The sequence below is a fragment of the Ictidomys tridecemlineatus genome, chromosome 7, assembly GCF_052094955.1.
Source record: "Ictidomys tridecemlineatus isolate mIctTri1 chromosome 7, mIctTri1.hap1, whole genome shotgun sequence".
NCBI classification, from domain to species: Eukaryota; Metazoa; Chordata; class Mammalia; order Rodentia; family Sciuridae; genus Ictidomys; species Ictidomys tridecemlineatus.
This window is the reverse complement of record NC_135483.1, coordinates 166,973,474-166,997,714: the sequence shown is the minus strand read 5'-3', so window position 1 is coordinate 166,997,714 and position 24,241 is coordinate 166,973,474. Positions and strand designations below refer to the sequence as shown.

General features: G+C 35.4%; 2 protein-coding genes across 4 annotated transcripts in view; one reads left to right on the top strand and one right to left on the bottom strand.

The window, feature by feature from the left end:
* Positions 1 to 7,044, top strand: part of Ica1l (islet cell autoantigen 1 like) — a 66,944-nt gene extending 59,900 nt beyond the window's left edge. For all 3 annotated transcript variants that reach the window (XM_040294728.2, XM_013364587.4, XM_021735693.3), the window contains one exon: positions 1,328 to 7,044. In XM_040294728.2, the coding sequence (XP_040150662.1) occupies positions 1,328 to 1,443 (116 nt within the window). In that variant the 3' untranslated portion in view covers positions 1,444 to 7,044. The remainder of the gene's footprint in view (positions 1 to 1,327) is intronic.
* Positions 7,045 to 8,321: 1,277 nt separating this feature from the next.
* Positions 8,322 to 24,241, bottom strand: part of Fam117b (family with sequence similarity 117 member B) — a 93,659-nt gene continuing 77,739 nt past the window's right edge. Inside the window, exons 5-8 of the mRNA XM_078017873.1 lie at positions 20,015 to 20,158; positions 17,894 to 18,119; positions 16,080 to 16,200; positions 8,322 to 12,219 (exon numbers count right to left, since the gene is read on the bottom strand). Of these exons, the coding sequence (XP_077873999.1) occupies positions 11,901 to 12,219; positions 16,080 to 16,200; positions 17,894 to 18,119; positions 20,015 to 20,158 (810 nt within the window). The 3' untranslated portion in view covers positions 8,322 to 11,900. The remainder of the gene's footprint in view (positions 12,220 to 16,079; positions 16,201 to 17,893; positions 18,120 to 20,014; positions 20,159 to 24,241) is intronic.

Below are 24,241 nucleotides of genomic sequence, written 5' to 3'. Positions count from 1 at the left end.
TAAAAAATAAATTAGTGAAATAAAGGTTTTGTGTCCAACTAAAAAATAAATATTTTTAAAAAATATATGTGTTGGGCTGGGGATGTGGCTCAAGTGGTAGCACGCTCGCCTGGCATGTGTGTGGCCCGGGTTCGATCCTCAGCACCACATACAAAGAAGATGTTGTGTCCACTGAAAACTGAAAAATAAATATTAAAAAATTCTCTCTCTCTCTCTCTCTTAAAAAAATATATGTTTTTTAGTAGTAGTTGGACACAATACCTTTATTTTATTTATTTATTTTTATGTGGTGCTGAGGCTCGCACCGGCACCTAGCACATGCTAGGGGAGCGCTCTACCACTGATCATAAACCCAGCCCCTCCCAACCAGTTTTAACACTAATAGTTCCATAATTTATGTCCACATGAGTATGAATACAAGTCTTCAGAACTTTCTCATCACATTAATCTGAAAGTCTGTACCCACGAAGCAACACTCCCCATTTCCTCTTCCTTGAGCCCCTGGGAACCACCATTCTACTTTCTGTAAGTTTGATCACTTTAGATACTTCATACAAGTGGAATAATACAATCTGCTTTTTGGTGACCAGGTATTTCATTTGGTATAATGCCCTCAAGTTTCATTCATCCTATAGCACATGACAGGCTTGCAAGGCTGAAGAACATTCCATTGAGTGGGTACACCCTATTTGGTAATCTATTCATTTATAGATCGAATTTTCAAGTCTTATTGATATAATTTATTTCCTTCATTGGTTCTCACTACTCTGCTATAAACAAGAGACCTCTCTTCTTTCCCATTTATTATCAGTATAGATTCATGGTTTTTCAAGGTTTCCTAGTCATTATGTAATCATTTTGGTGCTCAAATTGTTCCTCTGTTGTCCTGTGAAAAGAAAGTTACCTTATCCTAGGGGCTGGGGTTGTGACTCAGCGCTTGCCTAGCACATGCGAAGCCCTGGATTCAATCCTCAGCACCACATAAAAATAAATAAATAAAATACAGCCTTCTATACATTATCTTAAAATTAAATGTTTCTAAAATGACTGTAGTAATTATTGCTTGCCATTTTACTCTTCTCAAGTCTTTTCACAGGGCAGTATGCAATTACTCAATTTTAGTAGAATCAGTAAAGCATAAGGTATTTGCATTATCTTTGCTAATTTATCCTAAAGGAAATATAATTGATTATTATGGTCAGTTTAATTTTTTATTTAAAAGAATAATCTACTTCATTATAATTTAAATAATTATAAAGGTGGGACAAAAATATGACTTCAAAAAGTTGAAACTCTTTGATATGTTTCCTTTTTTCTTTTTTAATAGCCCCCAAAAGTGGTAACCAAGACATGTCAGCCTGGTTCAATCTATTTGCAGACTTGGATCCACTTTCAAATCCAGATGCCATTGGACACTCAGATGATGAACTTCTTAATGCTTGACTGAAATTATAATGTCATTTTGGGGGTCTTGCGACATCAATTTTGCAACATATTGCTTTTGTAAAAAGGTTTATATTGCAATCCACACACAAAAGCATGGTGTTGGTGAATATAACACCTATCAGCTGACTCTAGACAGATAGTAAGGTCCACTTTTGAATAGATTAAGTATAGCTATAGTATCTTGGATTTGCAGAGGTTGATACTATGTGGAAAATTTTAGAAACCACTGAGTCTGCAATTTTTAGATACCAAAATCTATGTCAAAAAGACAGGGTAATTCTGCCAAAAAGGACTTAGGATTATTCCTCTTGAAAGTGTTTTTAAATTGCCCTGCTGGCTATGAGAATTCTATATGTGAATAAAGGACAGTATGTAAATTGGGTTGTGGTTTGGGGTTGGTTTTTAAATAAAACAGGGAGGGGATTTCTATTGTGGAAAATAGCACTAGACCAGCTTTGTCTTTGATTAGAAAGGTAGAGTAAGCTTTGAGAACTCAATTTGCTTTAAAGAAATCAGAGAAACCTGTACTTGTTTTTCTCCATTTGGAGGCTAAAATGTAAAGTTACCTTTCATTTATACAAAATCATGGACACCCCTAATTCATTTATTAAATTTTCATGGGGGAAGGAGCAAGATGATTTATTTGTCAAGCTTATCCTCTGTAGAAATGAAAAAAAAATACCTACCCATTTCATAAACCACAAGAATATGCAGCAAGATTCAAGACATTGTACAAATATCTTTAGGCCTGATTTTTCACATTTTGCTATAGAGTAATATGCAGTATTCATTTTCTTCCTGAAAAGAAAACAAGATTCGCTAACAAACTGGCAATGGTATTCCTAAAATTACTTAAAAACTTCAATTTTAAACACCTTATCCTTATACATATTTTGCAGTAGTTACCCCATATTTCTTAACACAATTCAACCCAGAATATTTTCTGGCAGAGACACAGAAAACTCTACATGATCAATAGAGGAGTGTCCTATTTTTGCACTGCTCCCTTTCTATGGGAGACATCATCTGAGGCTCTATTTGATTATTAAGCAAAAACTATTACTTAGTTTTAGAACCTAAGTTCTGGAGGTGAAGCTATTTAATGGAAGTTAGAGAAAGCTGATGAAAATATCTACTGTACACACATCGCTCAATTTCCTTTTTTTCCCCCCTGCCCTTTAGTTTGAGGCAATTTTCCAACTGTTTTATTTTTGCCAACCAATGCGTTGCAACACCATAAGAAGACATTTTCATTAAATTGTTCACAGTAGCTTTCATGTGCTTCTCATTCTAAACAGACTTATTTAGAAGAAAGCTACTGGTAATGTCTAAGTCATTGTATATGGTAAACATTTTTAAGGAACGGACTGGAGTAGGTAAAATGCAGCCCACCTCCCATCCACAGCATTCTGGCCTATGTACAAAGTTAAATGCCCAGGAGCTCTCTAGAAAACCTCTACCATGGCCAACAACTGCACAGGCCAGAAAAAGCTTATCCGAGGGCCAGAAACATGGACTCAGGAAAAGAGTATGAAATCTTTCCTAGTATCTTTTCACATTTTTCCTATATTTATCTGTTTTTAATGACTTTATTATCTCTACAGAAACATTTCTTTTAATTCTTCCTTTTTAGTCAGTGAAAATTTTCAGAATGCAGAAGTCATTATTTTGCCAAGATTTAATCACCAAGATAATGATTATGAATCATAGTCTAAATTCTATGCCCACAGTGACTCATGGTGACTAACTTTCAAATTTGACTGCCTCAAAAAATACTAATTTTTATTGTCTTAGGTTTGTGCCATCTTACTCAGCAGTAGTAGCCTAACACATTGGTGTGCAAGTATTAGTAGTACATGTCTCTCACATTCATGGAAAGCAGTCCCCATCACCTGGTATAAACAGATACTTCAATGAGTTGGAAAACCAGTGATCTCTACAAACCAGAAGCTTAAATCCCACACGGTTCATGTGAAGGGATAACCACCTCAATTTTCCAAGAGCAAATGTGACCCCACATTGAAACGTCAAAGGGTTTTTGTTGTTCAGCTGTTTCCTTTTTCAACAGAGCATGTAGTTTGCCATTTAACCCAGAAGCAACACTAACTGCCTCAGCAAATTTAATCTAGAACATTCATTCAAATAAGAATGAATCAATCCTAAACCTAAAGTAGAGCAAGACTAGCTCTTTCAAAAGGGATACCTTTTATATTAAGTGAGGGAAAAACCTATCTTCTGCTTTCTACCAGATGCTAATGCATTGAAGCTTAGAAAAGCCTCCAGCAGAACTAAAATTTAACTCTTTTTTACAGTTTATAGGAGAGGCAGGAATACTAAGGCATAAGATCACATATCATTGGAACTTTGTATTTTTTTAATCTTTCTTTTAATTGCAGAATATAGCTCTAAAAAGATTAGAAACATACTATTTAGACAAAATAGGTTCTAGTATTTGCAAACTGAAAAAGAAGTTTTTGTATTTCAACTATAGGTACTTATTCACATAACTGTCTTTATAGATCATCTAGAAATGTAAACGTCTTAGAGGAATAGAACAAAGGAAATTTAAATGCGCTCTATTTTTCTGAGCCTCTTTTAGTAAAGACTGCAAGGTGGCATAAAACAAAAAAGTTTGTTTCCTGAAATGTTTGATACAATCCAATTTTTGTTTCCCTATTTAAAACATGGGTTTCACCCCATGGTTTCACAAATGAAATTGATAAGAATGAAAACAGAATTCAGAATGACAATTAAACCACAGCAATTCATGACCTTGTTAAGACTGATTTACCTCAAACTGAGGGGGGTTGTCTAAGGTATGGGAAACAAGAGTGTGTGTTCTCTGTATAAATACTTTTAGTAACAAATTCTCAAACTTTTGAGCCTAGAAGTAACCAATGAAATATAAGCCATAGTATTTAACTTAATTTACTGAAGGCAGGAATTTTTAAAAAAGAGGGTGCCAGAACCGATCCAGGTATTTCTGTCATCCATAGTATTGGCAGGGCCCTCTGTCTTTCCTCTGAACAATGAAGCAGCCCATAATCTTGGAACATAGAAATTAGGAAGGAACTAAAACTTTACAATTTTCACTAATTCAGTAGTACTGAAAGCAATACAGTAGTAAGGAATTTAAATAGCAAAGAAAACCTACCAAACAGATTGGGGTGAAAAATTATTAGAATCATATCCAGAAGCCCAACATAAAATACATTCTTCTAGCTTTCACATACCATTTAAAAGAAGACTTAGAGACTTCAATAAAAACTGTCCATGGTATTTGTGTGTGTGTGTAGTGCTGGAATCCAGGGCCTCATGCATGCTAAGCAAGTGCTTTGTTACTGAGCTGCCACACAACCCTGTCCTTGGCATTTCAAGTCAAGACATGGTTCTTTACTCAGTGGTGTAAATAGATCAATTGTTGGCCAAAGAGTGAATGCAAGATGAAATAAAGGTGGGGCTGGTGTTAATGGGTAAGATTTTGAAGTGTACATTTTTGCATTTATATTGTACGCTTTAAAACGTCTTGCTGCCTCAAACTTCCCACAAACAGGCTGTGAGCACCTGGGCCAGGAAAGCAGGTGCACCAGTGTGATACAGGCGGGTCCCCTGTCAGGAGTTTCCTATTCTTCATACCATTATTAGAAACACTTACACACTGAAATCCCCTCATACCTTTTCTGGTGTATTTATTCCTGCTCCCAAGGTACTTGCCCATTCGTCTTGGCCTCTTTGTTTCCACCTGCTTGGTAAAGCACCTCCCCTCCGATGGTGCTGTCTCCCAGGTGACCCGCTTGGTATGCTGTGACTGTCTCTTTCAGACCTGTGAATAAACCTTTTTGTTTTTGTTTTGCTTTCTGTCTCTCCTATCTCCTCTTGTGACTGTACCTTACTACCACCTAAAAAAGTCAAAACAGAAGTTCCTTTCTTCCCATTTCAAAGTAATATACCTACAGCCTTGCTGTGCATAAAGAAAACACTATTAACATCACTATCAATACCATATATTTTATGTTCTGTAGTACATTAAGGCACATTTGTTGCACTGTGATCCAGCCTTTTCATTGTCTTTGCTCCCTAAAATGAACAGACTATGTTGAGATTTAAAATTTACCTTTAAGGCTGGGGGATGTAGTTCAGTGGTAGAGCGCTTGCCTAGTATGTGCAAGGTCCCAGGTTCAATCCCCAGTGCTGGAAAAAAATTTTAAAAATAAAATAAAAATTACCTTCAGGTCTTTCTCAACAAGTCAGGCAAAGGAAAGTACTTACCAAAAATGATTGTAGTTAGTTTCTACCTCTTTAATTTAAATCTCTCCCCAGATTTAAAAAAAATTTAATTTATGCAGTCATAGCAACCTTAAAAACTAGAGAAGCTAAGGATGTAGCTCAGTGGTGGAGCATTTGAGGATTTGTCACTAAATTCCTTAGTCAGGAACTGCCCAACCAGTTCCTTTCTTTGGCCTTTTGAGCAAGGCTGCCAGCACCTATAGCAAAGAGAACCACAAAGGAAAACAAACAGGGCAATGACCTAATGACACAATCTGCAATGATACTAAGACCTATATTTTACCAATGTCACTGGTACAGAATAAAGAGCACAAGGCTTAGTGGTTACGAAGAGTTCTGGAGTCAGACTTCATTCAAAAACAGGCTTTGATATTCTCTAGATGTCTGTTACTTAACCTAATTCCAATTTTGTTGTAAGGCAGTGAAAATAGCAGTCCCTGACTTCATACGTTTATTGTAACAAGTGCTTGCACCTGGCAAGCCATTCGTAAGCATTACCAATCTTTAGTACAATCTGTCAACACTTTGAGTATATTATGCTTTACAAGCTAAAATCCATTTTATGGGACTTTAGATGACCAAAACCCTTTTGTGGAATGAATAAACTTACCTGGCAAAATACAGAGAAAGATAACTAATGTTTGCTTGTAGTTTTTAAAGTTATTTTCATATTTACTACTCAATTTAAGTGAGAGCACTACTGTCGAAAATTTCATCACATAAATATAGGAAAACTAAGGTACAAAGAAAGTTGTTTCTTGCCTTGGTCATTTATCAGTAGGGCCTGGACTGGCACCCAAACTGTGCCTCTAAATCCAGAACCTTCTGTTTCTCATTGAATCATCTGAATGATCTCAAAAATAGCTGCTTAAGACACGGGATTAAAGTTGGTGCTTACACTACTGTTTTCTAGCATAACAACATCCATAATGCTCTTCTGCAAAATATGATGGTTAAGCAGGACTAATCCATATTGGTGAATTTATGGAGGTAAACTGTTAGTTTGAAGATGTAAAGTACTGAGGCTGGTTGCAGTGGCACACATCTGTAATCCCAGCAGCTTGGGAGGCTAAGCAGGAGGATCCAAAGTTCAAAAGCAGGCTCAGCAACTTCCTGGGGCCCTAAGCAACTTAACAGGACCCATCTCTTTTTAAAAAAGGATTGGGGATTTATAGTTCAGTGGTTAAATGCCTCTGGGTTCAATCTCTGATACCATTAAAAAAAAAAACAAAACCTGAAAGACAAGTATTCTATGTGTGTTTTAGTAAGACCAGCAGTTTTGGAAATACTAATAAAAGGAAGTGGAGACAATGTCTTGAAGACTCCAAGTTTCTTCTCTGCATTATGATACTAGACCATCACAGAAGTTCTATCTAGAGCAATATTTTTCCTATCATTTTAATTATAATCCTAAGTAACACACACTTTTTACATTACAATCTGGTACATGTGTAAGGATCTCTTTTAAGTTTTACACACACACACACACACACACACACACACACAAATACTCTCCTTGTATATGAATGTATTGTTTTCTATCCTGCTTCCTTTTTTAAAAAGTTGATTGGACCCATTTAATTCATTTCACTTTGAAAAACACTGAACCATAGAGATGCAAAGTTTACTTACTGGTATAATCATACCATGTCCTACTATAAATTTTCAGAAATATTTAAAAAGCATACCTAATCTTAACAAGGGAAAAAACTCTTGATATTTGATACTTCAGCAGGAAAACGCTATGAAGAGAATATCAAAAGTATTTCACATATTTGCTTCTCTCAACCTCTTCAAAAGAAGTGAAGAAGATCAAAGGAAAGAAACAGTGTGCCAATTTGATTCTCCTTGCATTTGGTACTAATAAATTATATACATTAGTTATCTCCAAATTCTGGTTAACTTTTCCTTTAGAAATTATGTGGGTGTGTGAGTATGTACGTACGTATGTACGTGTGTGTGTGTGTGTGTGTGTGTGTGTCTAATTTATTTTGGAAGTATTGAGGATTGAACCCAAGACCTCTCACATGCCAGGCAAGTACTCTTACACCGAGCTACATCCCCAGCCTAGAAACAGTTATTAAAAATTTATAATGCAGCGGTTTAATGACCAAATTACTTTCAGGTAAAACATACCTGGGCTTTCTAAGTGATTACAGGTTGCTGTTAATTGGGTTCATCTAACCAGCTCTCCTCACCCCAGACAACTGTCTTGTATATATAAACCACTGAAACAGAGGAAGAGTATGATTTAATAAAAAAATTTTGAAAAAACCTCTTTATATACTTTAAAATGAAACTGACTACTCAGCTAAATCATCTCTAATAAACTATGAAGTACTGAATTACTTGTAAACAAATATATCTGTTGGTGTGCTTACATTTTGATGTTTGCTTAGCACCTCCCACAATGATCAGATACCTTTGGTTCTAGAGCAAGTAAGGGTAACCAGGGAACCTGCTGCTTAACACATTTTTGTATCAATTTCTGAAAAACAACATACATACTGTTTATGATATCAGACTAGAAATGTCTGAAAAGAAATCTAATTTGAGACACTATTCATAAAAATACAAAGAAAAAAAACTCTCAAGAACAGACTTTATTTTTTAACATAAAAGTTCTATTTTCTTGTGAGGCAGCAACAAGTGTTCAGGTACAGGGAATACATAAGTACATAGTAACAATATCTATTACCATTGGAAATGCTCTTTTTGGGAGAATTTTGTTAGAAAACAAAATTTTTAAAAATTGCATTTAAAAAGATTTACACAGCGTCAACAGATGAAAGATGCAGAGCTTATAAAACATAAATTATATTCTTCAACAGGACTGTATAAACAAAATATTGTTCAGGGCTACTCTGCTTATCACTCATTTAGGCAGAGCAAAACGTAAACCTTAAAGTGCAGAGTTAAGTATTATTAGCTTTATTTTTGCAAATTCAGCATTCTACTGGTCCAGTTTTGAAACACTAAAAATACAAGCATTAAGGAATGAATGTGAAGATTAGAAAAGCAAAGTATATTTAGTAATGGCAATTTTTCTTTTATTTTCCTTAAAATAAAATCCTGACAACTTAGTCATTATCTTGCACATAGAGAAGGCTATAAATTCTGCCATTTTTAAAATACTTTCTTGAAGTGAAAAACCACTATTCAAAAAAAAAAATGCCTTTCGTGTTGCCAGATATTCCAAAGTGAGCAATAGCACCTTCTAAAAGGCTGATTTGGCCTGTGGTTCCAAGTATATGAAACATTTTAAGCAAAATGAAGAAATTGGTTAAAAAATAATCTTGGCATCCATATTTAACCAGAGAGGCAAAACTGGTATTTTTAAAACATAATTGCTCACAAAAGCCATGATAAGTAATAGACTTAGTCATGATCAGAAACAGTAAATATATGTTTTATCATCACAAGAAAGAAATTAAGAGTAAAAATATAATTAAGACCTACAAAGTGAATAACTAGATAATAGTTCCTTTTGCTGATAGACACATGCCACCCAGTTTTCTTTTTCTGCAGTGAAAGTGAATTTAATTTGAAAAAAATTATATACCCACTGAAGGTATTCTATTTACTTTCTGTTCAGTTTTTCTAAAAAATACAATAATCATGAATTGTAATTTTAGGATAAAATGTTGTGCATTCTTTGAGATAAGACCCATTTTAAAGAAATGAACCACTAGTAACTAAGGGTTAAATAAAACAGCCAGATGGACCTACGGTTAATATTTTTGAAGAATGTGATAAAGCTTATATGCTTAAAAATTAGCCCTTTGGCACTGGCAGAGTTGTTTTGTACCTTGGAAGTTCTCCCACCAAATCTCAGCTGCATTATGCCCAAACCAGGGACTGTGTCTGGTTGTCATACAATTAATTTACCTGTAAATCTCACATTTTCTTTACAACCAAACATTAGACTAGAAGTTCTATTAACAAGACGGTTAATAGTAAATCTGACAACTCTTCTCCTCTGATTTTAATTACTTCAGATTAAGGATATTTGAAACTCTACAGAAAGATGTGAATTTGACAAATATAAAAAAGATATACTGTTAACAAAGTGACATTCTGTTGTAAAACACCCTTGGAGATAGAAGAGGAAAGAAGTAAGCGTAAGGTGGAGGAAAGAACACATATTTAACAATACTCAGGTTAAAAACAAACAAACAACAACAAAACCTGGTGGTTTAAAAAAAAAAATCAAACAAAACCTTATTTTTAACTACCTCCTTCCTGATTTATATCAACTCACCTGATTTCAGTTTCCAATAGAGCAGATACTCACTGGTGAAAGAGCAAAGTCAAAAGGCATAAGAAAGAAGGCAAACAATCAAGGTACTCAAAAAAAACAACAACCAACCAACTAGAAAATTTAAGACCCCCAATAACTGAGCTTTTACTGAGTTAAAAGCCACAATTTACTAGTTCCTAGAAAATTAAGTTTTAGATGGAAAAAGTACCCAAATTCATCAGTCCTATCAACTAAAACCTGACAGATTCATCTCAAACATTTGCAATTATCTGATTTACCTAAATACATTTTAAACTTAATAGGGCATATTTTAAATGCTAAGATGTGTAAAGGTAGACAAATAAAAGTCCTTTCAGAAGATTTATTGCTACCACTAGGTTTTCCTTGATGGAATTTGTCTGGACAAGCCGACATATTACCTTTGACACAGTAACCCTTTAATAGGACTTAAATTTTTTCTGCATATGGTTTGTATAGGAACAGTAACTTATTGCATCATAACATACTAAATGAAGGTATTTAAAGGATGCTTTTTAATTGACACTGTTTTGCTGAAATTCACTTCTCAAACAGAGCTGCTCCTTAATTTTACTACCACATACGCAGAAATGAAATACTGTTGTCTTGTGATATTGGCAGTAGGTTTGTCTAAGGATGAGCCCAAATCCAAAACAGCATGGATTTTTCAAGGTGAGTGTTGTTTATGCTCCAAAGCTCTTCTCTGTTTTCTCCACTGTGTGGAGTATTTGAGAGGAAACTAGCAAAATCTGTAGGCAATAAATCTCAGTGCCAACCACCATAAAGAAAAAGTCAGTCTCAAGGTTCTGTGGCTAAGGATCACTATTCAATGGATTACACTCCTGGCAAACTACTGACCCTGACCAAATCCACAAGACAACAACATCACAAAAGCAAAGGAGGAAATCCATGCACAGCCATTTTAGGGTCTCTTGGGACTATGATACAGTGATGACTAAAGGCAGAATGACACCTGTGGCAAAGGAGGGCAATAGCGCAATACACACTTCACAGAAAACCAAAGGGCTCCTTAATCCTATTTAGCAATCAACACTGGGTAGTTTTCCTTTTGGCTCACGACTCTTAAACCAAGTTCCAACATGGGTGAGAACATATTAAAGCATTTATCTTCAGACTATAACTTTTCTGACCACATGGTGAAATGTGTACAGTAAGTGAAGAAAACAGCAGTTTTACAAATATTTCACCCAAAGCACAAACTTTAGACATCAAAAAACATAAATCACATAATGTAGGAATATTGCTTTGTATCTCTTTTTATATATACTTGCTCAATGCATTTACTTATTATCAATTCTTATTTGGGAGAAGAACATAGTCATGAGATTAAGACTGCTGGGAAAATGTCAACAATCCCTTTGGTCCCAAAGCTGAAAACAGCTGAGAAAAGTACACATCTAGAAAGGGAAACAAGAAACAGAGGCCACCAAAGAATCTTTTGAACATCCTGTTTGCTACGTTTCAGAAATGTAACATTGGCATTATAAAATAGTCATTTTCATATAAAAGATGGTTCTTGCAGCATCATTCATGTCTCGATTCAGGAATCATGTTTTCAGGGATCAGATTTTGTGTGTGTGTGTTTTGTTTTTTAAGTCTAATTTGAAAACAAAAACAATGTGATATTGTCCTTCCAAATGAGACCTTTCTTATTTCATTCAGTGCTTTAAGAAAAAGCAGGCTAAGCACTGAGGGCTGGCCTTGAGTGGGGCGGAGCAGTCAGAGGGGCTGCTCTCTTCCAGAAGCCTCACTATCACTGGAAAGCTGGAGCATGTCACAGCCAACTGGGAGCCCACGCTGCCATCATAGTCAAGCGATCTGAGGAGGTTCTCCATTTTCCAGAACCATGGCCATGAAGTATTGGGGCCTATCCTTCGGCTTCCTCGATTGGTTCTGGAGGTGGGAGAAGGGAGGCTGATGGCAAGACCGTACTGGTTCCTCGGGAGACTCGGTCTTGCTCTGCATTTGTAGACAGGGAGGCCACAGCAATGGGCTGAAGCAGAGTGGTTGTCATGCCAGTGGTGACTGTCAGGCTGTGGCCAGAGCCCTTGAGGGTAAGATCTGGTGTGGGAAGGAGTGGCTTGAGGATGCTGACGAGGCAGAAAGCAGAACCGCTTTTAGGAATGAAATTCACCTTGTTTTTGTCAGGACAGTAGAAGGCTGGAATTTCATGAAGTTGTTTTGGTCTAGACACAGAACAGACAACCCAATATATTAAGTCACTTAACACTGGAAAAAACCTCTTTAATTTTTTTAAAAACAGGTAACTCATAGATACATAAAGGGAACACAAAACTGAAGCTATGTGAAAAGCTTCAAATGTCAAGGACCCAAGTGTTTTTAGGCATAATTCAAAATATGTATCTTAGATCCCAGAAGAGCACCATTCATCACTCATGTTCAGTTCCTTGACAGCCCTATTACCATGTGGGGGGCTCAGGCTGAGGACCAGCTGCATGTCAAGGAAGACCTGAGATAACCAAGAGGAATAATTTCCTAAAGCTAAAGAAAAGCCAGATATTTAATGATAAAAATGTGTTCCATTACCATGATTTTTCCAAAGTCTGCACTATTCTGAAAGGAGAACACAAGGAAATTAATGATACACAATATCTACCTTCTACTAAGTTCCCCCACTGAAGGATTAAACTTTGACAGGCATGTGTTTTCTCTTCAAGTGCTCTTAAAAGAATCTCTCAAGTAATTCACTGAGTTGACTACGATGGTTTCCATGATTTACACAATGTAAATGCAAAATCAAAATAATAGTCCTTGGCTTTCGAAGTTTTCACTGAAGCAGAATTCTTCGCTGTCCCCAGATAATCTTGAAAATTATCCCAAATTGTTGAAAAGTAGATTTCTGGTATTAATGGTATTCCATAAAAATTAAAAATACTTAAAAAATTAATTTTTTTAACACAACATGGAAGTAACACAAAATTAAAGTGAAATCAAGAATGGAATAACCTGAATAAATGAACACTTAGGTTGAAACAGGACTCATCTATGTTTTCAAGCTATAAACTGGAAGGGAAAGAGAAGTGTGCGCCCTGACTCATGGAGACCCCATAAGCACACATAATTCTAACAAAACAGCCAGCAAAGGGGATATACTTTCTCTGGCTCCAGGCCCCATTTTGGTAGCTTAGGTTCCTGGAGCCCTCATTTTATCATGTTGCACTCCCCAGTTGCCTTTCCTGAAAGGTTCTTGTTTGACACTACTCTGGGCTCTCTTAAGCATCCAGACTGATGTGCTGCCCTTCCCATAGATTGAGGGAGGGGGTGGGGACAGAGAAAAGGGGAGAAGCCATGGAAAGAGAACCTGCAGTCAGTACCAAGGATTTTGGGATTAAGTTCTTTATTTACTAAGAAAGGAACTGGGAGCACAAAGGGTAGGGGCAAGGAATTTGGGGGAATTGGCTGAAGGGTGGTGAAGTTCAGTGTTGCTCTTGATTTTAATCCCCAACTCACTCATCACTTTATTCCTAATAAAAAAGCTGAAGAGACAGTAAATTTAAAAGAGAAAATCAGAGCTGGTTTTAAAGTTTTATTTTTTCTTAAGCAGTTATTCCAACACAGATATAACTAAAAGATACCTCTATACTGCAAAGAGCCCATAATTATCTATGAGTCTGAGGTCAAGGATTTAGCTGGGATCAAGCAAGAGAATATTTAACTTGATTAAAAAGAACTGAGTACATTTGGCAAGGCTCTCATATGTGCAGTTATCAAAAAGAGTATGTAGAGACAGAACAAAATGTGGTCTTGCCTTTTTGCGCCCAAATCTAACTACCTATTTTCTTTCAGGTAAACAGATTTTCTCTAGAAACCAAAGATAACCTCTTCCCAATCCCAAACTGCTGCACTTCAGGTCAGAGTTACTACTTTAAATCAAAAGTAAGACTTACAGAAAAGAGTATTCTTGAAACAATTATTAAACAAGCTAAACTTTTAAATTAGAAGCAATAATCTACTACCTTAGTTTAATGTTTGTGAGTCCACTGAGTTTTGTTCTAATTTTGACATAGCTATGACAAGAAGAGACTAATGTTTTTAAACTCTTGAGTAACTTTTTTTTATTGATAGAAGGTTAAAATCACCTCTAAAAAAAATCTGCCCTTAGGTTAATACTACTAATTAGTCCTTGGAGCATAATTAAAATATTAATAGTTTTTTGTGTGCTACACATTCTTTATCTTTATGTTCATCTCTACCAGTAAAATAGTAAACATTATATTGAAAAAAAGAGTAGGTTTGCCTTCTAATAATAGATCCATATGCCATAAAACATGTAATATCTTAGGGTTTACCTTGTTTTATTCTATCTGTGTATCCATCCACACAAACACACTTCTGTTTTTTTCCCTCTCCCATGAGATACAAAGTATGGGAGAGATACAAATAGTTCAATAAGTCCTCATGTAATAGTGTTAAGGCAGATAACATATGACACATATAACAAATACTCAAAGTCATTTCCTCCCTTCCTTCCTTTCTTTCTTCCTTCCTCCCTCCCTCCCTCCCTCCTTCCTTCCTTCTTGGCTAGGCAAATGTTCTATCACTGAGCTACACCCCCTAGTCCTAGAACAATCCCACTTCCTAAGAACTCTCATGAAAAGGTCTAAGCCACCATTTTCAAATTGAGCATAAAGTCATCTGAGATGCTTAAAGATGCAGAACTCAGGCTTTACTGCCATAAATATGATTTATTAGGCCTGGTTGAGGCCTGTGAATCTGCCATTTCAACAAATTCCCCAGGAGATTGTGATGCAGGGATGCACCACAGAGTAAATCTGCAAAAATACTAAACTCTGCTGGCATCAGTTAAAACTTATAGACTGACATAGTGCGGGGGTAGGGGGGGACTAAAATAAGCAGTTGCTAACACAAGATTTTTCAATTACTGTCACAGAAGCAGATAAGAGACTGACAGCTGGTGTTTACTGGTAGAGGAGCTGATGGGATTCAAAGACAGTACTCTTTGTGTGACGAGATTAGTCAGAATTTGTGTTAAAAGAAGCACAGTACATAAGAGAAACAAAAGGATGCCCAAGATGTTGATGAGAGAAAAAATTCAACCTGGGCGAACTGGAGGACTACCTCCATATTGTACTTTTAGTTTTCACAGTAAGAAAAAGCAAAAATGATAGCTCTTAGCCACAGTGAGTTGGAGAGTAAGGGGTAAGAACTGTCATCTTATCCCCAAACAATATTCATCTTTAATGTGCTTATCTCACACACCCATCACTATTACTTGGAAAGCAAGAAGCCTCAGTTATTTAAAACACAAGGCTGTATCTTTCTGGGTGAAATATAGGTTTAAGATGGAAGTACTTAACTGGAGTACCAGTCAACACAAATATTTAAGATAAAATATGAAGGGTATTAGATGCTGCTAGTTAAAAACTCTGTTTCTGGGGCTGGGAGTTGTTCAGTAGTGTATTTGCTATGTACAGATTTAGTGTGTACTTAATATGCATGAGACACCAAGTTTGATTTCCACATTTCCAAAAAACAAAAACTAAAAAAACCCTGCCTCTTACCTCATCTTCATCATAGTAACATAATTAATTCTATAAAGTAAAAGAATTATTTCCTATATTGGCAAAGTATTTAAAAATTGTTTACAGTGTTTACAGAACTGGAGACCCAAAGTGAGCAAAAACTGAAGTGGACTTAATCCTAGAAATAAGGGACTTGCACTAGGTGAAATCTCCATGGTCTCTCTTGACTAAACATGTGGCTAAATTCAATGTGTGAACTTGACTGGGTACAAGTGCAAAAATGACAGCCACAGAAAATATTCTGGGACAACTGAGGAGATCTGAATACTAACTGGATGTTAGAAGGTATTAAGAACTACTGTTAATTTTTTTCAGTATGACAATAGTATTGAGGTTAAGTTGGAGTACTGTGGTTTTTTTTAGTAAAGACTGTAAAATGTTAATCACATAATCTGGGTGGAAGATATGTGGGTGATCACTACACTGTTCTTTCAACTTATTTGAACATTCTCATAATAAAATTTTTTTAAGGGGATACTTACGAGCATTCTTCAAAGACTTTGACCCTTTCACAACCCTCAGGAGGTTCCCTTTTGAACATGTAACTATTGTTAGGTTTTGGTGAGGTTGCGTATTTGGGCAAAGGAGAGTTGTTCCCATTCTCTGCAAGAAATGACACAATGAATTACTAAGAAATACAACAAAAATATACTATCATGCTATACTTAATTATTCTTGGCTTCCCCTACCCATGTATTATTTGAGGGCAGGAACAGTGCTTTATTCATCAATGTCACCCCAATATCTAACACAACCCCTATTAAAAGGGATGTGTAATTAATGTTTATTAAATAAATATATAAACAAATACAGCATTTTTACTTCTTTTCCATTTATAATTATAGCCTAGGCCTGAATCACTTAATCCTTGGTATTGAACACTAATCTAGCTGGCTGCCTTATTCCGGTTCTATTCACAGAAATACAAATACTACTTCCATCTTTTCCCAGCATGAGTATCTGGAATGGTTCTTCAATGGTTGCTTACCATCAATAACTCTTGGCTTGCCCTCAGTCTCTCAACTTGATCTCTCTGCTCCTCTTGTCACAGTCTTTGCTCCAAGTAGTCAGAGCCAATATATACCAAACATTTCCTTTGCTATAAGCTTCCCTTCACCTAAAAGGGCAAGTCTATTCATTTTTCCAAAATTTCCTTCAAAGTCTGCCACAAATATTTTGAAATTTTCTCAAATTACTCTGATATTCATTATTCTGATATTCCTGTTCAATGCTATTATCCTCAGCTTATATTATATTAAAACTTAGAATTCCTGATATGTTACATAATGGTCCTAAATTTTTAATCTGTGTTAGTTAACTACAAATTCCTTGCTGACAGTAGCACTGTGACCCTTTTTTCTTATAAAATAAATTCAAAAAAGCCAACCATTCATTAGTCTCCTAAAATTCCAAACAAATCAGAACACATAATTTATGGAATTCCTACATGCAAAAGCAGAAAGTATAAAAAACCAAGGGACACATTTTAATAGCCATGTTCTATTTGACCTAGAAGATAACCAAAAAAGTTTCAAATAATATTCCAGAGTTTGAAGCGACTTTAGCAAATCTTCCAACTTCTGTACTTACTGTATTTTCAATGATTTAGGCAATTAGTAGTAATGACTAGTCTAGTCATAACAATGAGGCATTTTAGGACATTCAACATACTGGTAATGTAGAGAGTTCTAAATAAGTAACTACTGAACTGAACAACAGAATTTACAAATAAATGTTATATTATTGCTTTCAAGTGCATATAGTAACTAGAATTGGGTTAACAAAATATTGCCCTGATAGAGATAGATAAAATTATCATATCTGTTTTAGAAGGTAGGACATTTGTACTTAATATTCAAACTGTTTCTGTCTCCATGTTATTTTTATGGTATAAAGTATCCTCCAACTTTTCACATCAGATTTCCTTTAAACACTCATCTTTCTTTTGTTAAAAAATCACTGTAATACTTATTAGAAATATCAAAAATACAGATCCTAAAAATCACTAACTTGAAGGCTTCATATTTACTTAACAAGTATCAAAAATAACACCATGAAGAATAAGGTGACAGAGAACAAAATGCTCTATAGAACAAATGTTCATTTACTCAGTAACAAGGAAGTTGTAATTAACAAGTGCAAAAAAAAATTAAAAAGTATAAATAAAACCCCATAAACCCAGTCAACCTGACCATCACCTAAGCACCACAGCAAACTCATAGAAAATGAACAGAGTGAAAGCCTGCATAGGTGATATGCAGCCATCATCCAGTGACAAATTCTACCAGTATTATACCTTTATCTCTGGGATCGACAAGCAGGTCATCAGCTGAACAAGGACTCTCCTCGCTGCCTTCGTTAGAGATAGTAAGGAATGAGGTGGGGGACACAGACTGAGAACGGCTGCTGTTGTTGCTTCCCCTGTCTGCCCCACCAGGGGTCTGTGTGTCGATGCTACGTGTGCTGCTACTTCTCTGTGCCAGGGGGGGAGGTGCCCGATGTCCATCTGGAATATCTTGTGGCTATTATAAAAATTTAAAAATATACATATATTTACCAATGATTTTGAAATTCATCAGCTATGTACCAAAGGTCAACCTTTCCTGTAGTGCCAGAAACTCACAAATCAAATTCTCTCCTATTATTGTATCTTTGTGCTGCTCATTAGTGAAATCAAGACTAATCAGACTCCACCTACTGATCATTCTGGGTGAAAAAATTATCTTCCCAGATTCTGGCACACAGTAGGAAGACAATGCTTGGTGTATATATAAATTGCACTGAATTATTTACCTAGTACTAAATGTTATTATTTCTTGTGGTACTGAGGATCAAACCCAGGGCCTTGCACATGCCAGGCAACAGCTCCACCACTGAGCTATACCCCCAACCCTAAGCGTATGTATGGACAGATGGATAGATGCCTGTATGTATGTGTTTATTTTGGAGAATGAACCCAAGGATTCATATATGCTAGTGAGCCCTCTACCACTGAGCTACATCCCAAACTCCCTTATTATTATTTTAAAATTATAAAGAATAATCATAGTAAAAAGAGGAGAAATCCAGCTGTACATTTGGTTCCCTAAAAAAGAGGAAAAGGTTATCCACAGTGTGAACTAGTGATGATGACAGGCCCTTTGACCTCCTTTTTCCTCCTGCACACATCGGGTAAAGAGTTTTTCTGGGGTTTTTTGGATACCAGGGATTGAATCCAGAGGCATTTAACCACTGAGCCACATTCCCATCCCCAGGCCTTTTTATACGTTCTTTTAAAAATTTTATACAAGGTTCTCACTAAGTTGCAGGGGCTGCCTTTGAACTTGAGATCCTCCTGCCTCTGCCTTCCCAGCCACTAGATGTAAACCACCACACCTGGCTTGTTTTTTTAAATCCTCCTCATTGAGGGAAAGGTTAATCAAAGCAGTGCAAATTATAGGGAATTGACATCAAGGAAACACTCAGAAGAAAGTTTGTGTGGCTCACTTAGCAGGAAAACCAATTCCCTGTATATCTTTGATTAATTTACTTTTATTACATCAGGGAAAGTGTAACCGCTCACACAGAATAGAAGAGAGTTTGTGGTGAGTTGTGTTTTCTCTAAGAAGCTAAACTAATAGTTTTTTTCTCAAGAGGATCTTAAACATCAAAAACCTATTACTTCGGACTCCCTAATAATTCCCTCACTGAATAATAGAGGCTTAGATAAGTATTTAAAGTCTAAATAGTAAATTTTCACATGGTGTTTTATACATGAACCCCTTTTCTGTGCATTCTAGTAAAAAGGGTAAGCTAATTTCTACTGGTGTTTCATGAAGGTAAACCCAGGCATGTCAACCAAAAACAAACAGCAACTGACAAGAAGGAACTGGTATTTTCATGCTTATACAGTATTCACTGTCCTATAACCTTCCTTCTAAACTAGTAAGCTAAATCTTTGTTTAATGATAAACACATTGCTTCTCTTGTGATTTTTAAATACAGATGAATAAAAAGCAGTTCTGTTTAAGGATCCTAATTTAAATCAGATCAGTTGCCTCTATAAGATGCAAAGAAATGAAAAATTTCCAAATGCTTGTTAAGGTCAGAGTTTTTCATATGTAATAATTTTTCAATTTCTTTGAATGAAAAGCAAGAAACCTAAGTAAATATGAAAAACAAAATTGTGAATTTTTTAATAACTAGAAGAGTTCATGTGTAAGGGTGATTTTAAGATACAAGATTACTGGGGCTGGGGATGTGGCTCAAGCAGTAGCGTGCTCGCCTGGTGTGCGTGCGGCCCAGGTTCGATCCTCAGCACCACATTCAAACAAAGATGTTGTGTCCACCGATAACTGAAAAATAAATATTGAAATTCTCTCTCTCTCCTCTCTCTCTCCCTCTCTCTTTAAAAAAAAAAAGATACAAGATTACTTACTATAAGTTGCTCTTCCTTTTCCCCAGTCTCTTTAATTATTATTTCAATCTCCTGATTCAATCCTTCCACACTATTCCGGAACCGGGAACCTGTTGATTTGGTGATAGGAATTACTGGAATAAGGGCACTCTTTGGAACAGGAGCCTTAAGAAAATGAGGTAGAGAAGAAAAGAGTTAAGTTTAACATTACCTTTTAATTATCTAGATTGAATATACTTCCTGTTAACATAATTAAAAAACAAATCAAAGTTACAGGCCTAACAAAAAGTGAGTTACTAGACCTGCTTCTTAGTTACATATGAAATGTAATTTATGCCAAAGTCCAAGACAATCAAGGTAGAATTTTAGAAATTTATTCACATCCATGATAAACTGGAAAGGGAATTGGATAAAGGAAAATATTACAAGAATGTCAATCTCAGAAATTCTTTCATGACTGTAACAGAGTTCAGATTTCAGTTCAGATAACTTTAAGTACTATGATGATCTATATTTCAGGAAAGAAATAAAAAGTAGTTATTATAAAAGAAAAAAAATTTTGACTGGAAAATCAACAACTTCCAAACTATAACAGCAAGACTGTAAAACTGAAAATAACTTTCCTATGAAATTTAATCATTTGTAGCTTTTTTGGGATGATTTTTAATGTGTTTTGTTCAAAAAATGATACAATGCATTTTTCTTCTTTTCCAAAGCCTGTATCTAATTTTTTAAAATTAAAATGTTTTCATTATCACAGCATTACTTCTCAAAAGAAACATAATTACATAATTATAGGATATTATTTGGTATACTGATAAGATACTCAAAATAAAATATGAAACAAGCATTATGGAGTTATCTGCCAAAGTTTTGCCACAGTATGTTAGAAGTTCATCTTACACACTGGCCTGCTATCTCCTAAAGAAAGGGAACTAATCCATCCTTCAAATAGGAAAGTTTCTTTGAAAAATCTCTTTCAGGGCAGCTAAAGGAGACAAAGATTAACAGGACCTCTAGTAAATTATCACTAGTTTCATTCAATGGACAACTTTGTTATCTGATTCAGAACTCAGCATTGAGTCTATTTTTCTCAAGTTTTACTCTCACTTACCGTTAAAATTAATAGTGATAACAACAACAGAACAATACAATAAGAATACTTGTAACTCACAGAAAATTTGTGAGAAAAAAGTCAAGGAGTACAGGGGATGTAACTGTGGTAAAGCATTTGCCTGGCTAGCACAAGGATCCGAGTTCAATCACCAGTACTATTTAAAAAAAAAGTAGGCCACAGGGAAACTGTCCTCTGAAGCACACCTCTTGGTGCTGGGTTAATATTGGGCCCTCATCTGCAAGGTGGGACACAGAAACCAACCTTGTGATTTGTTTTTATTCTGTGGTGCTCAGGTTCAAATCCAGGGCATTGCACATGCTAGACAAGTGCTCTACCAGCCTACCTCATAGTTTTGAGGATGAAATGAGGGGACATCTAGCACTGTGCCTGGCCTGTAATGGGATGGATGCTCAGTAAAAAGCAGCTCCAATTTTAACTTTTTATTTTCCCTGTTACATATTTTTTTCTTAAATAATGTTGTCTTTTCACATTTTTTTCCGAGTCTCACTTATTGACTTCTACATATGGTGTCTAACTCATCTTTCCTTTTTTTTCCCCCATTATACTCTTAAGCTTCTCATATTTATTCCTTTTTACTTCCATCTCCTTTTTCACTTCCCTCTTCCACTCTCAGCATCCACTACCAAAGGAAAGAACATGGAAAAGTTTACATGTTCTGTTTTTCAAGAAAATTTATAAAACTAAAATATGTTTGCTAGGTGTGGTGGCACATGCCTATAATCCCAGCAGATTGGGAGGCTGAGGTAGGTGGATCGCAAGTTCAAAGTCAGCCTCAGCAACTTAGTGAGACCCTAAGCAACGTAGCAAGATACTGTCTTAAAATAAAATATTAAGGGCTAGTGATGTAACCCAATGGTTAAGCATCCCTCGGTTCACTCCCTGGTACCAGAGGGAAAAAAAGAAGGTTCAACTCCTTTATCTTTGAGCCATATTCTACCATGCAGATCTTTGATTCACTTTAAATAATTTCCAAAATGATTTTTTGAGAAAAAGGCTAGCCATATCCATAGATCTATTATCTTGGCCTATTTTATTCTGATTATGTGTCCTGATTATATCCCCTTCAGCTTTCTTAAGTGGTGACAACTCTACATCCATCTTGGCTAGTGGCTAAATCACAATCAGTGTCACAGATCAAGTACTGGTGGAAAATAAAACTTTAACACACACTCCAAATTTACAAGACTTTAAATTTATAATATAACCTGGAGTTAGTTAAACTACAAATTTCAAGTACACAGAGTAATCTGCAAGGTAAGACCACTTATAAGACTTTTAGAAGATGAATGATAGAATTATTTTGCAAATTTACCAACAGAAAACTATAAAGCTAACACTCAATGTAGTTCTTACATTTCTTTTGTTTGTCTCTTTCCTCAAACCAAAATAAAAATACGGAAAAACACACACCTAATTTCTTAACATTCACTCTTCCTCCTATTGGAATTAAGCCTTACATACCCGGATGCTTTGCCAAAACATAGCGTTAAAGAACACTCTTCCTTTATTTCCTAACGTTTATTTAATCAAAAATCAATATATGTACAACAGACCATATACATATTTCATATTTCATACAGAAAAAGATTATCCCCACAAATACTGGAAACAAGCTATATGTTGGTAGAGAAACATTTGGTGTAAAAAACAGAAGAGATTTTCAGGACTTTGATCCATAACATAAGCAGAACAGAAAAATATTTTTATTCCTTACACTTCTATCTGCATTGTATAAAAATGCATTTTTTTTTACCAAATTATAAACACTAGGCTTATTTTTTCTTAATTTTTGCTAAGCTTCATAGATTAAAAAAGATCTCATTCCTTTAATTTATACATTGTTAGGCATAAGTTATGGTAAAATTTTTAAACAATTATCAGTCAGTTGCCTACTCTGTATCACAAATGGTGATTCACACTGCATTAGCTAACACCATGTCACTAATACAATATGAACAAAAGTGAAAACAGTGAGAATCCTTACCTCATTCCTAATTTTAGTAGGGATGTTTCTAATGTTACCTATTAAATATTGTTTGTGTATATTTTAAGAAAGTATTCCTTAATTTTTCTGTTCTTGAGCATTCTTTTTACTGTTGGTACTGAGGCTTGAACCCAGGGCTTCATGCATGCTAGGCAAATGCTCCACACTAAGCAACAGCCTCCCAGCTCCTTTGAGAACTTTTAACATAAATGGGTGTTAAATTTTCCAGAAAATTATTTAGCATAAATCATATAACTTTTTAATCTAGGAAAATTTTAAAGCAAGTATAATCAAATAATCTACAAGGCTATTAAAATGTCTAGCCTTTAAGCAATATGACATCCATGTGAAATTTTCCCAACATGAACAAGCTATAAAAAGCCACTGGCAAGGTAACAGAATGTTCCATACCTATAAATCAATTAACAGTAGAGAACAGAGGCTGAGTTGTAGCTCAGTGATAGGGTGCTTGCCTAGCACATGTGAGTCACTGGGTTCAACTCTCAGCATCACATAAAAATAAAGAAAATAAAGGTATTGTGCCTATTTATAACAGGTACCAAAACCAATTATTTTAGATTTAGTATAGTTGATCTTTTATACTTCTTTCCTGATATGAATGGTATCAACCACTAAAGGTACATATTGATTTTTGCTCTATGAGCTATAAAATGAGCTGTACACAATAGTGATACAAAGGGCCCACTACATTCTAGAATTCAAAACTACATAACATACACATATGTGTATTTAAATGTACATATAAATAAAAGAAAGTAACATAACAAAAGTAATATTTATTCTAGAGTATTGATCATAATCAAAATTAAATAATTTAAAATTCATTATCAACTATTGGCGGGTGGGGCACACCTGAAATCCCAGTGGTTTGGAAGACTGAGGCAAGAAGATCACAAGTTCAAGGACAGCCTCAGTCTCAAAATTAAAAAAAAAAGGAATGGGGTACCTGGAGATGAGGCTCAGTGGTTAAGTGCCCTGAGTTCAATCCTCGGTAGCCCACCCACAAAAAAACCCAACATTGTTTTTAAAAACTTAACAATATTACCTAAATGCTAACTTTAATGTTAACAAGGAAAATGGTTTTATAAAGATTGATATTTACATT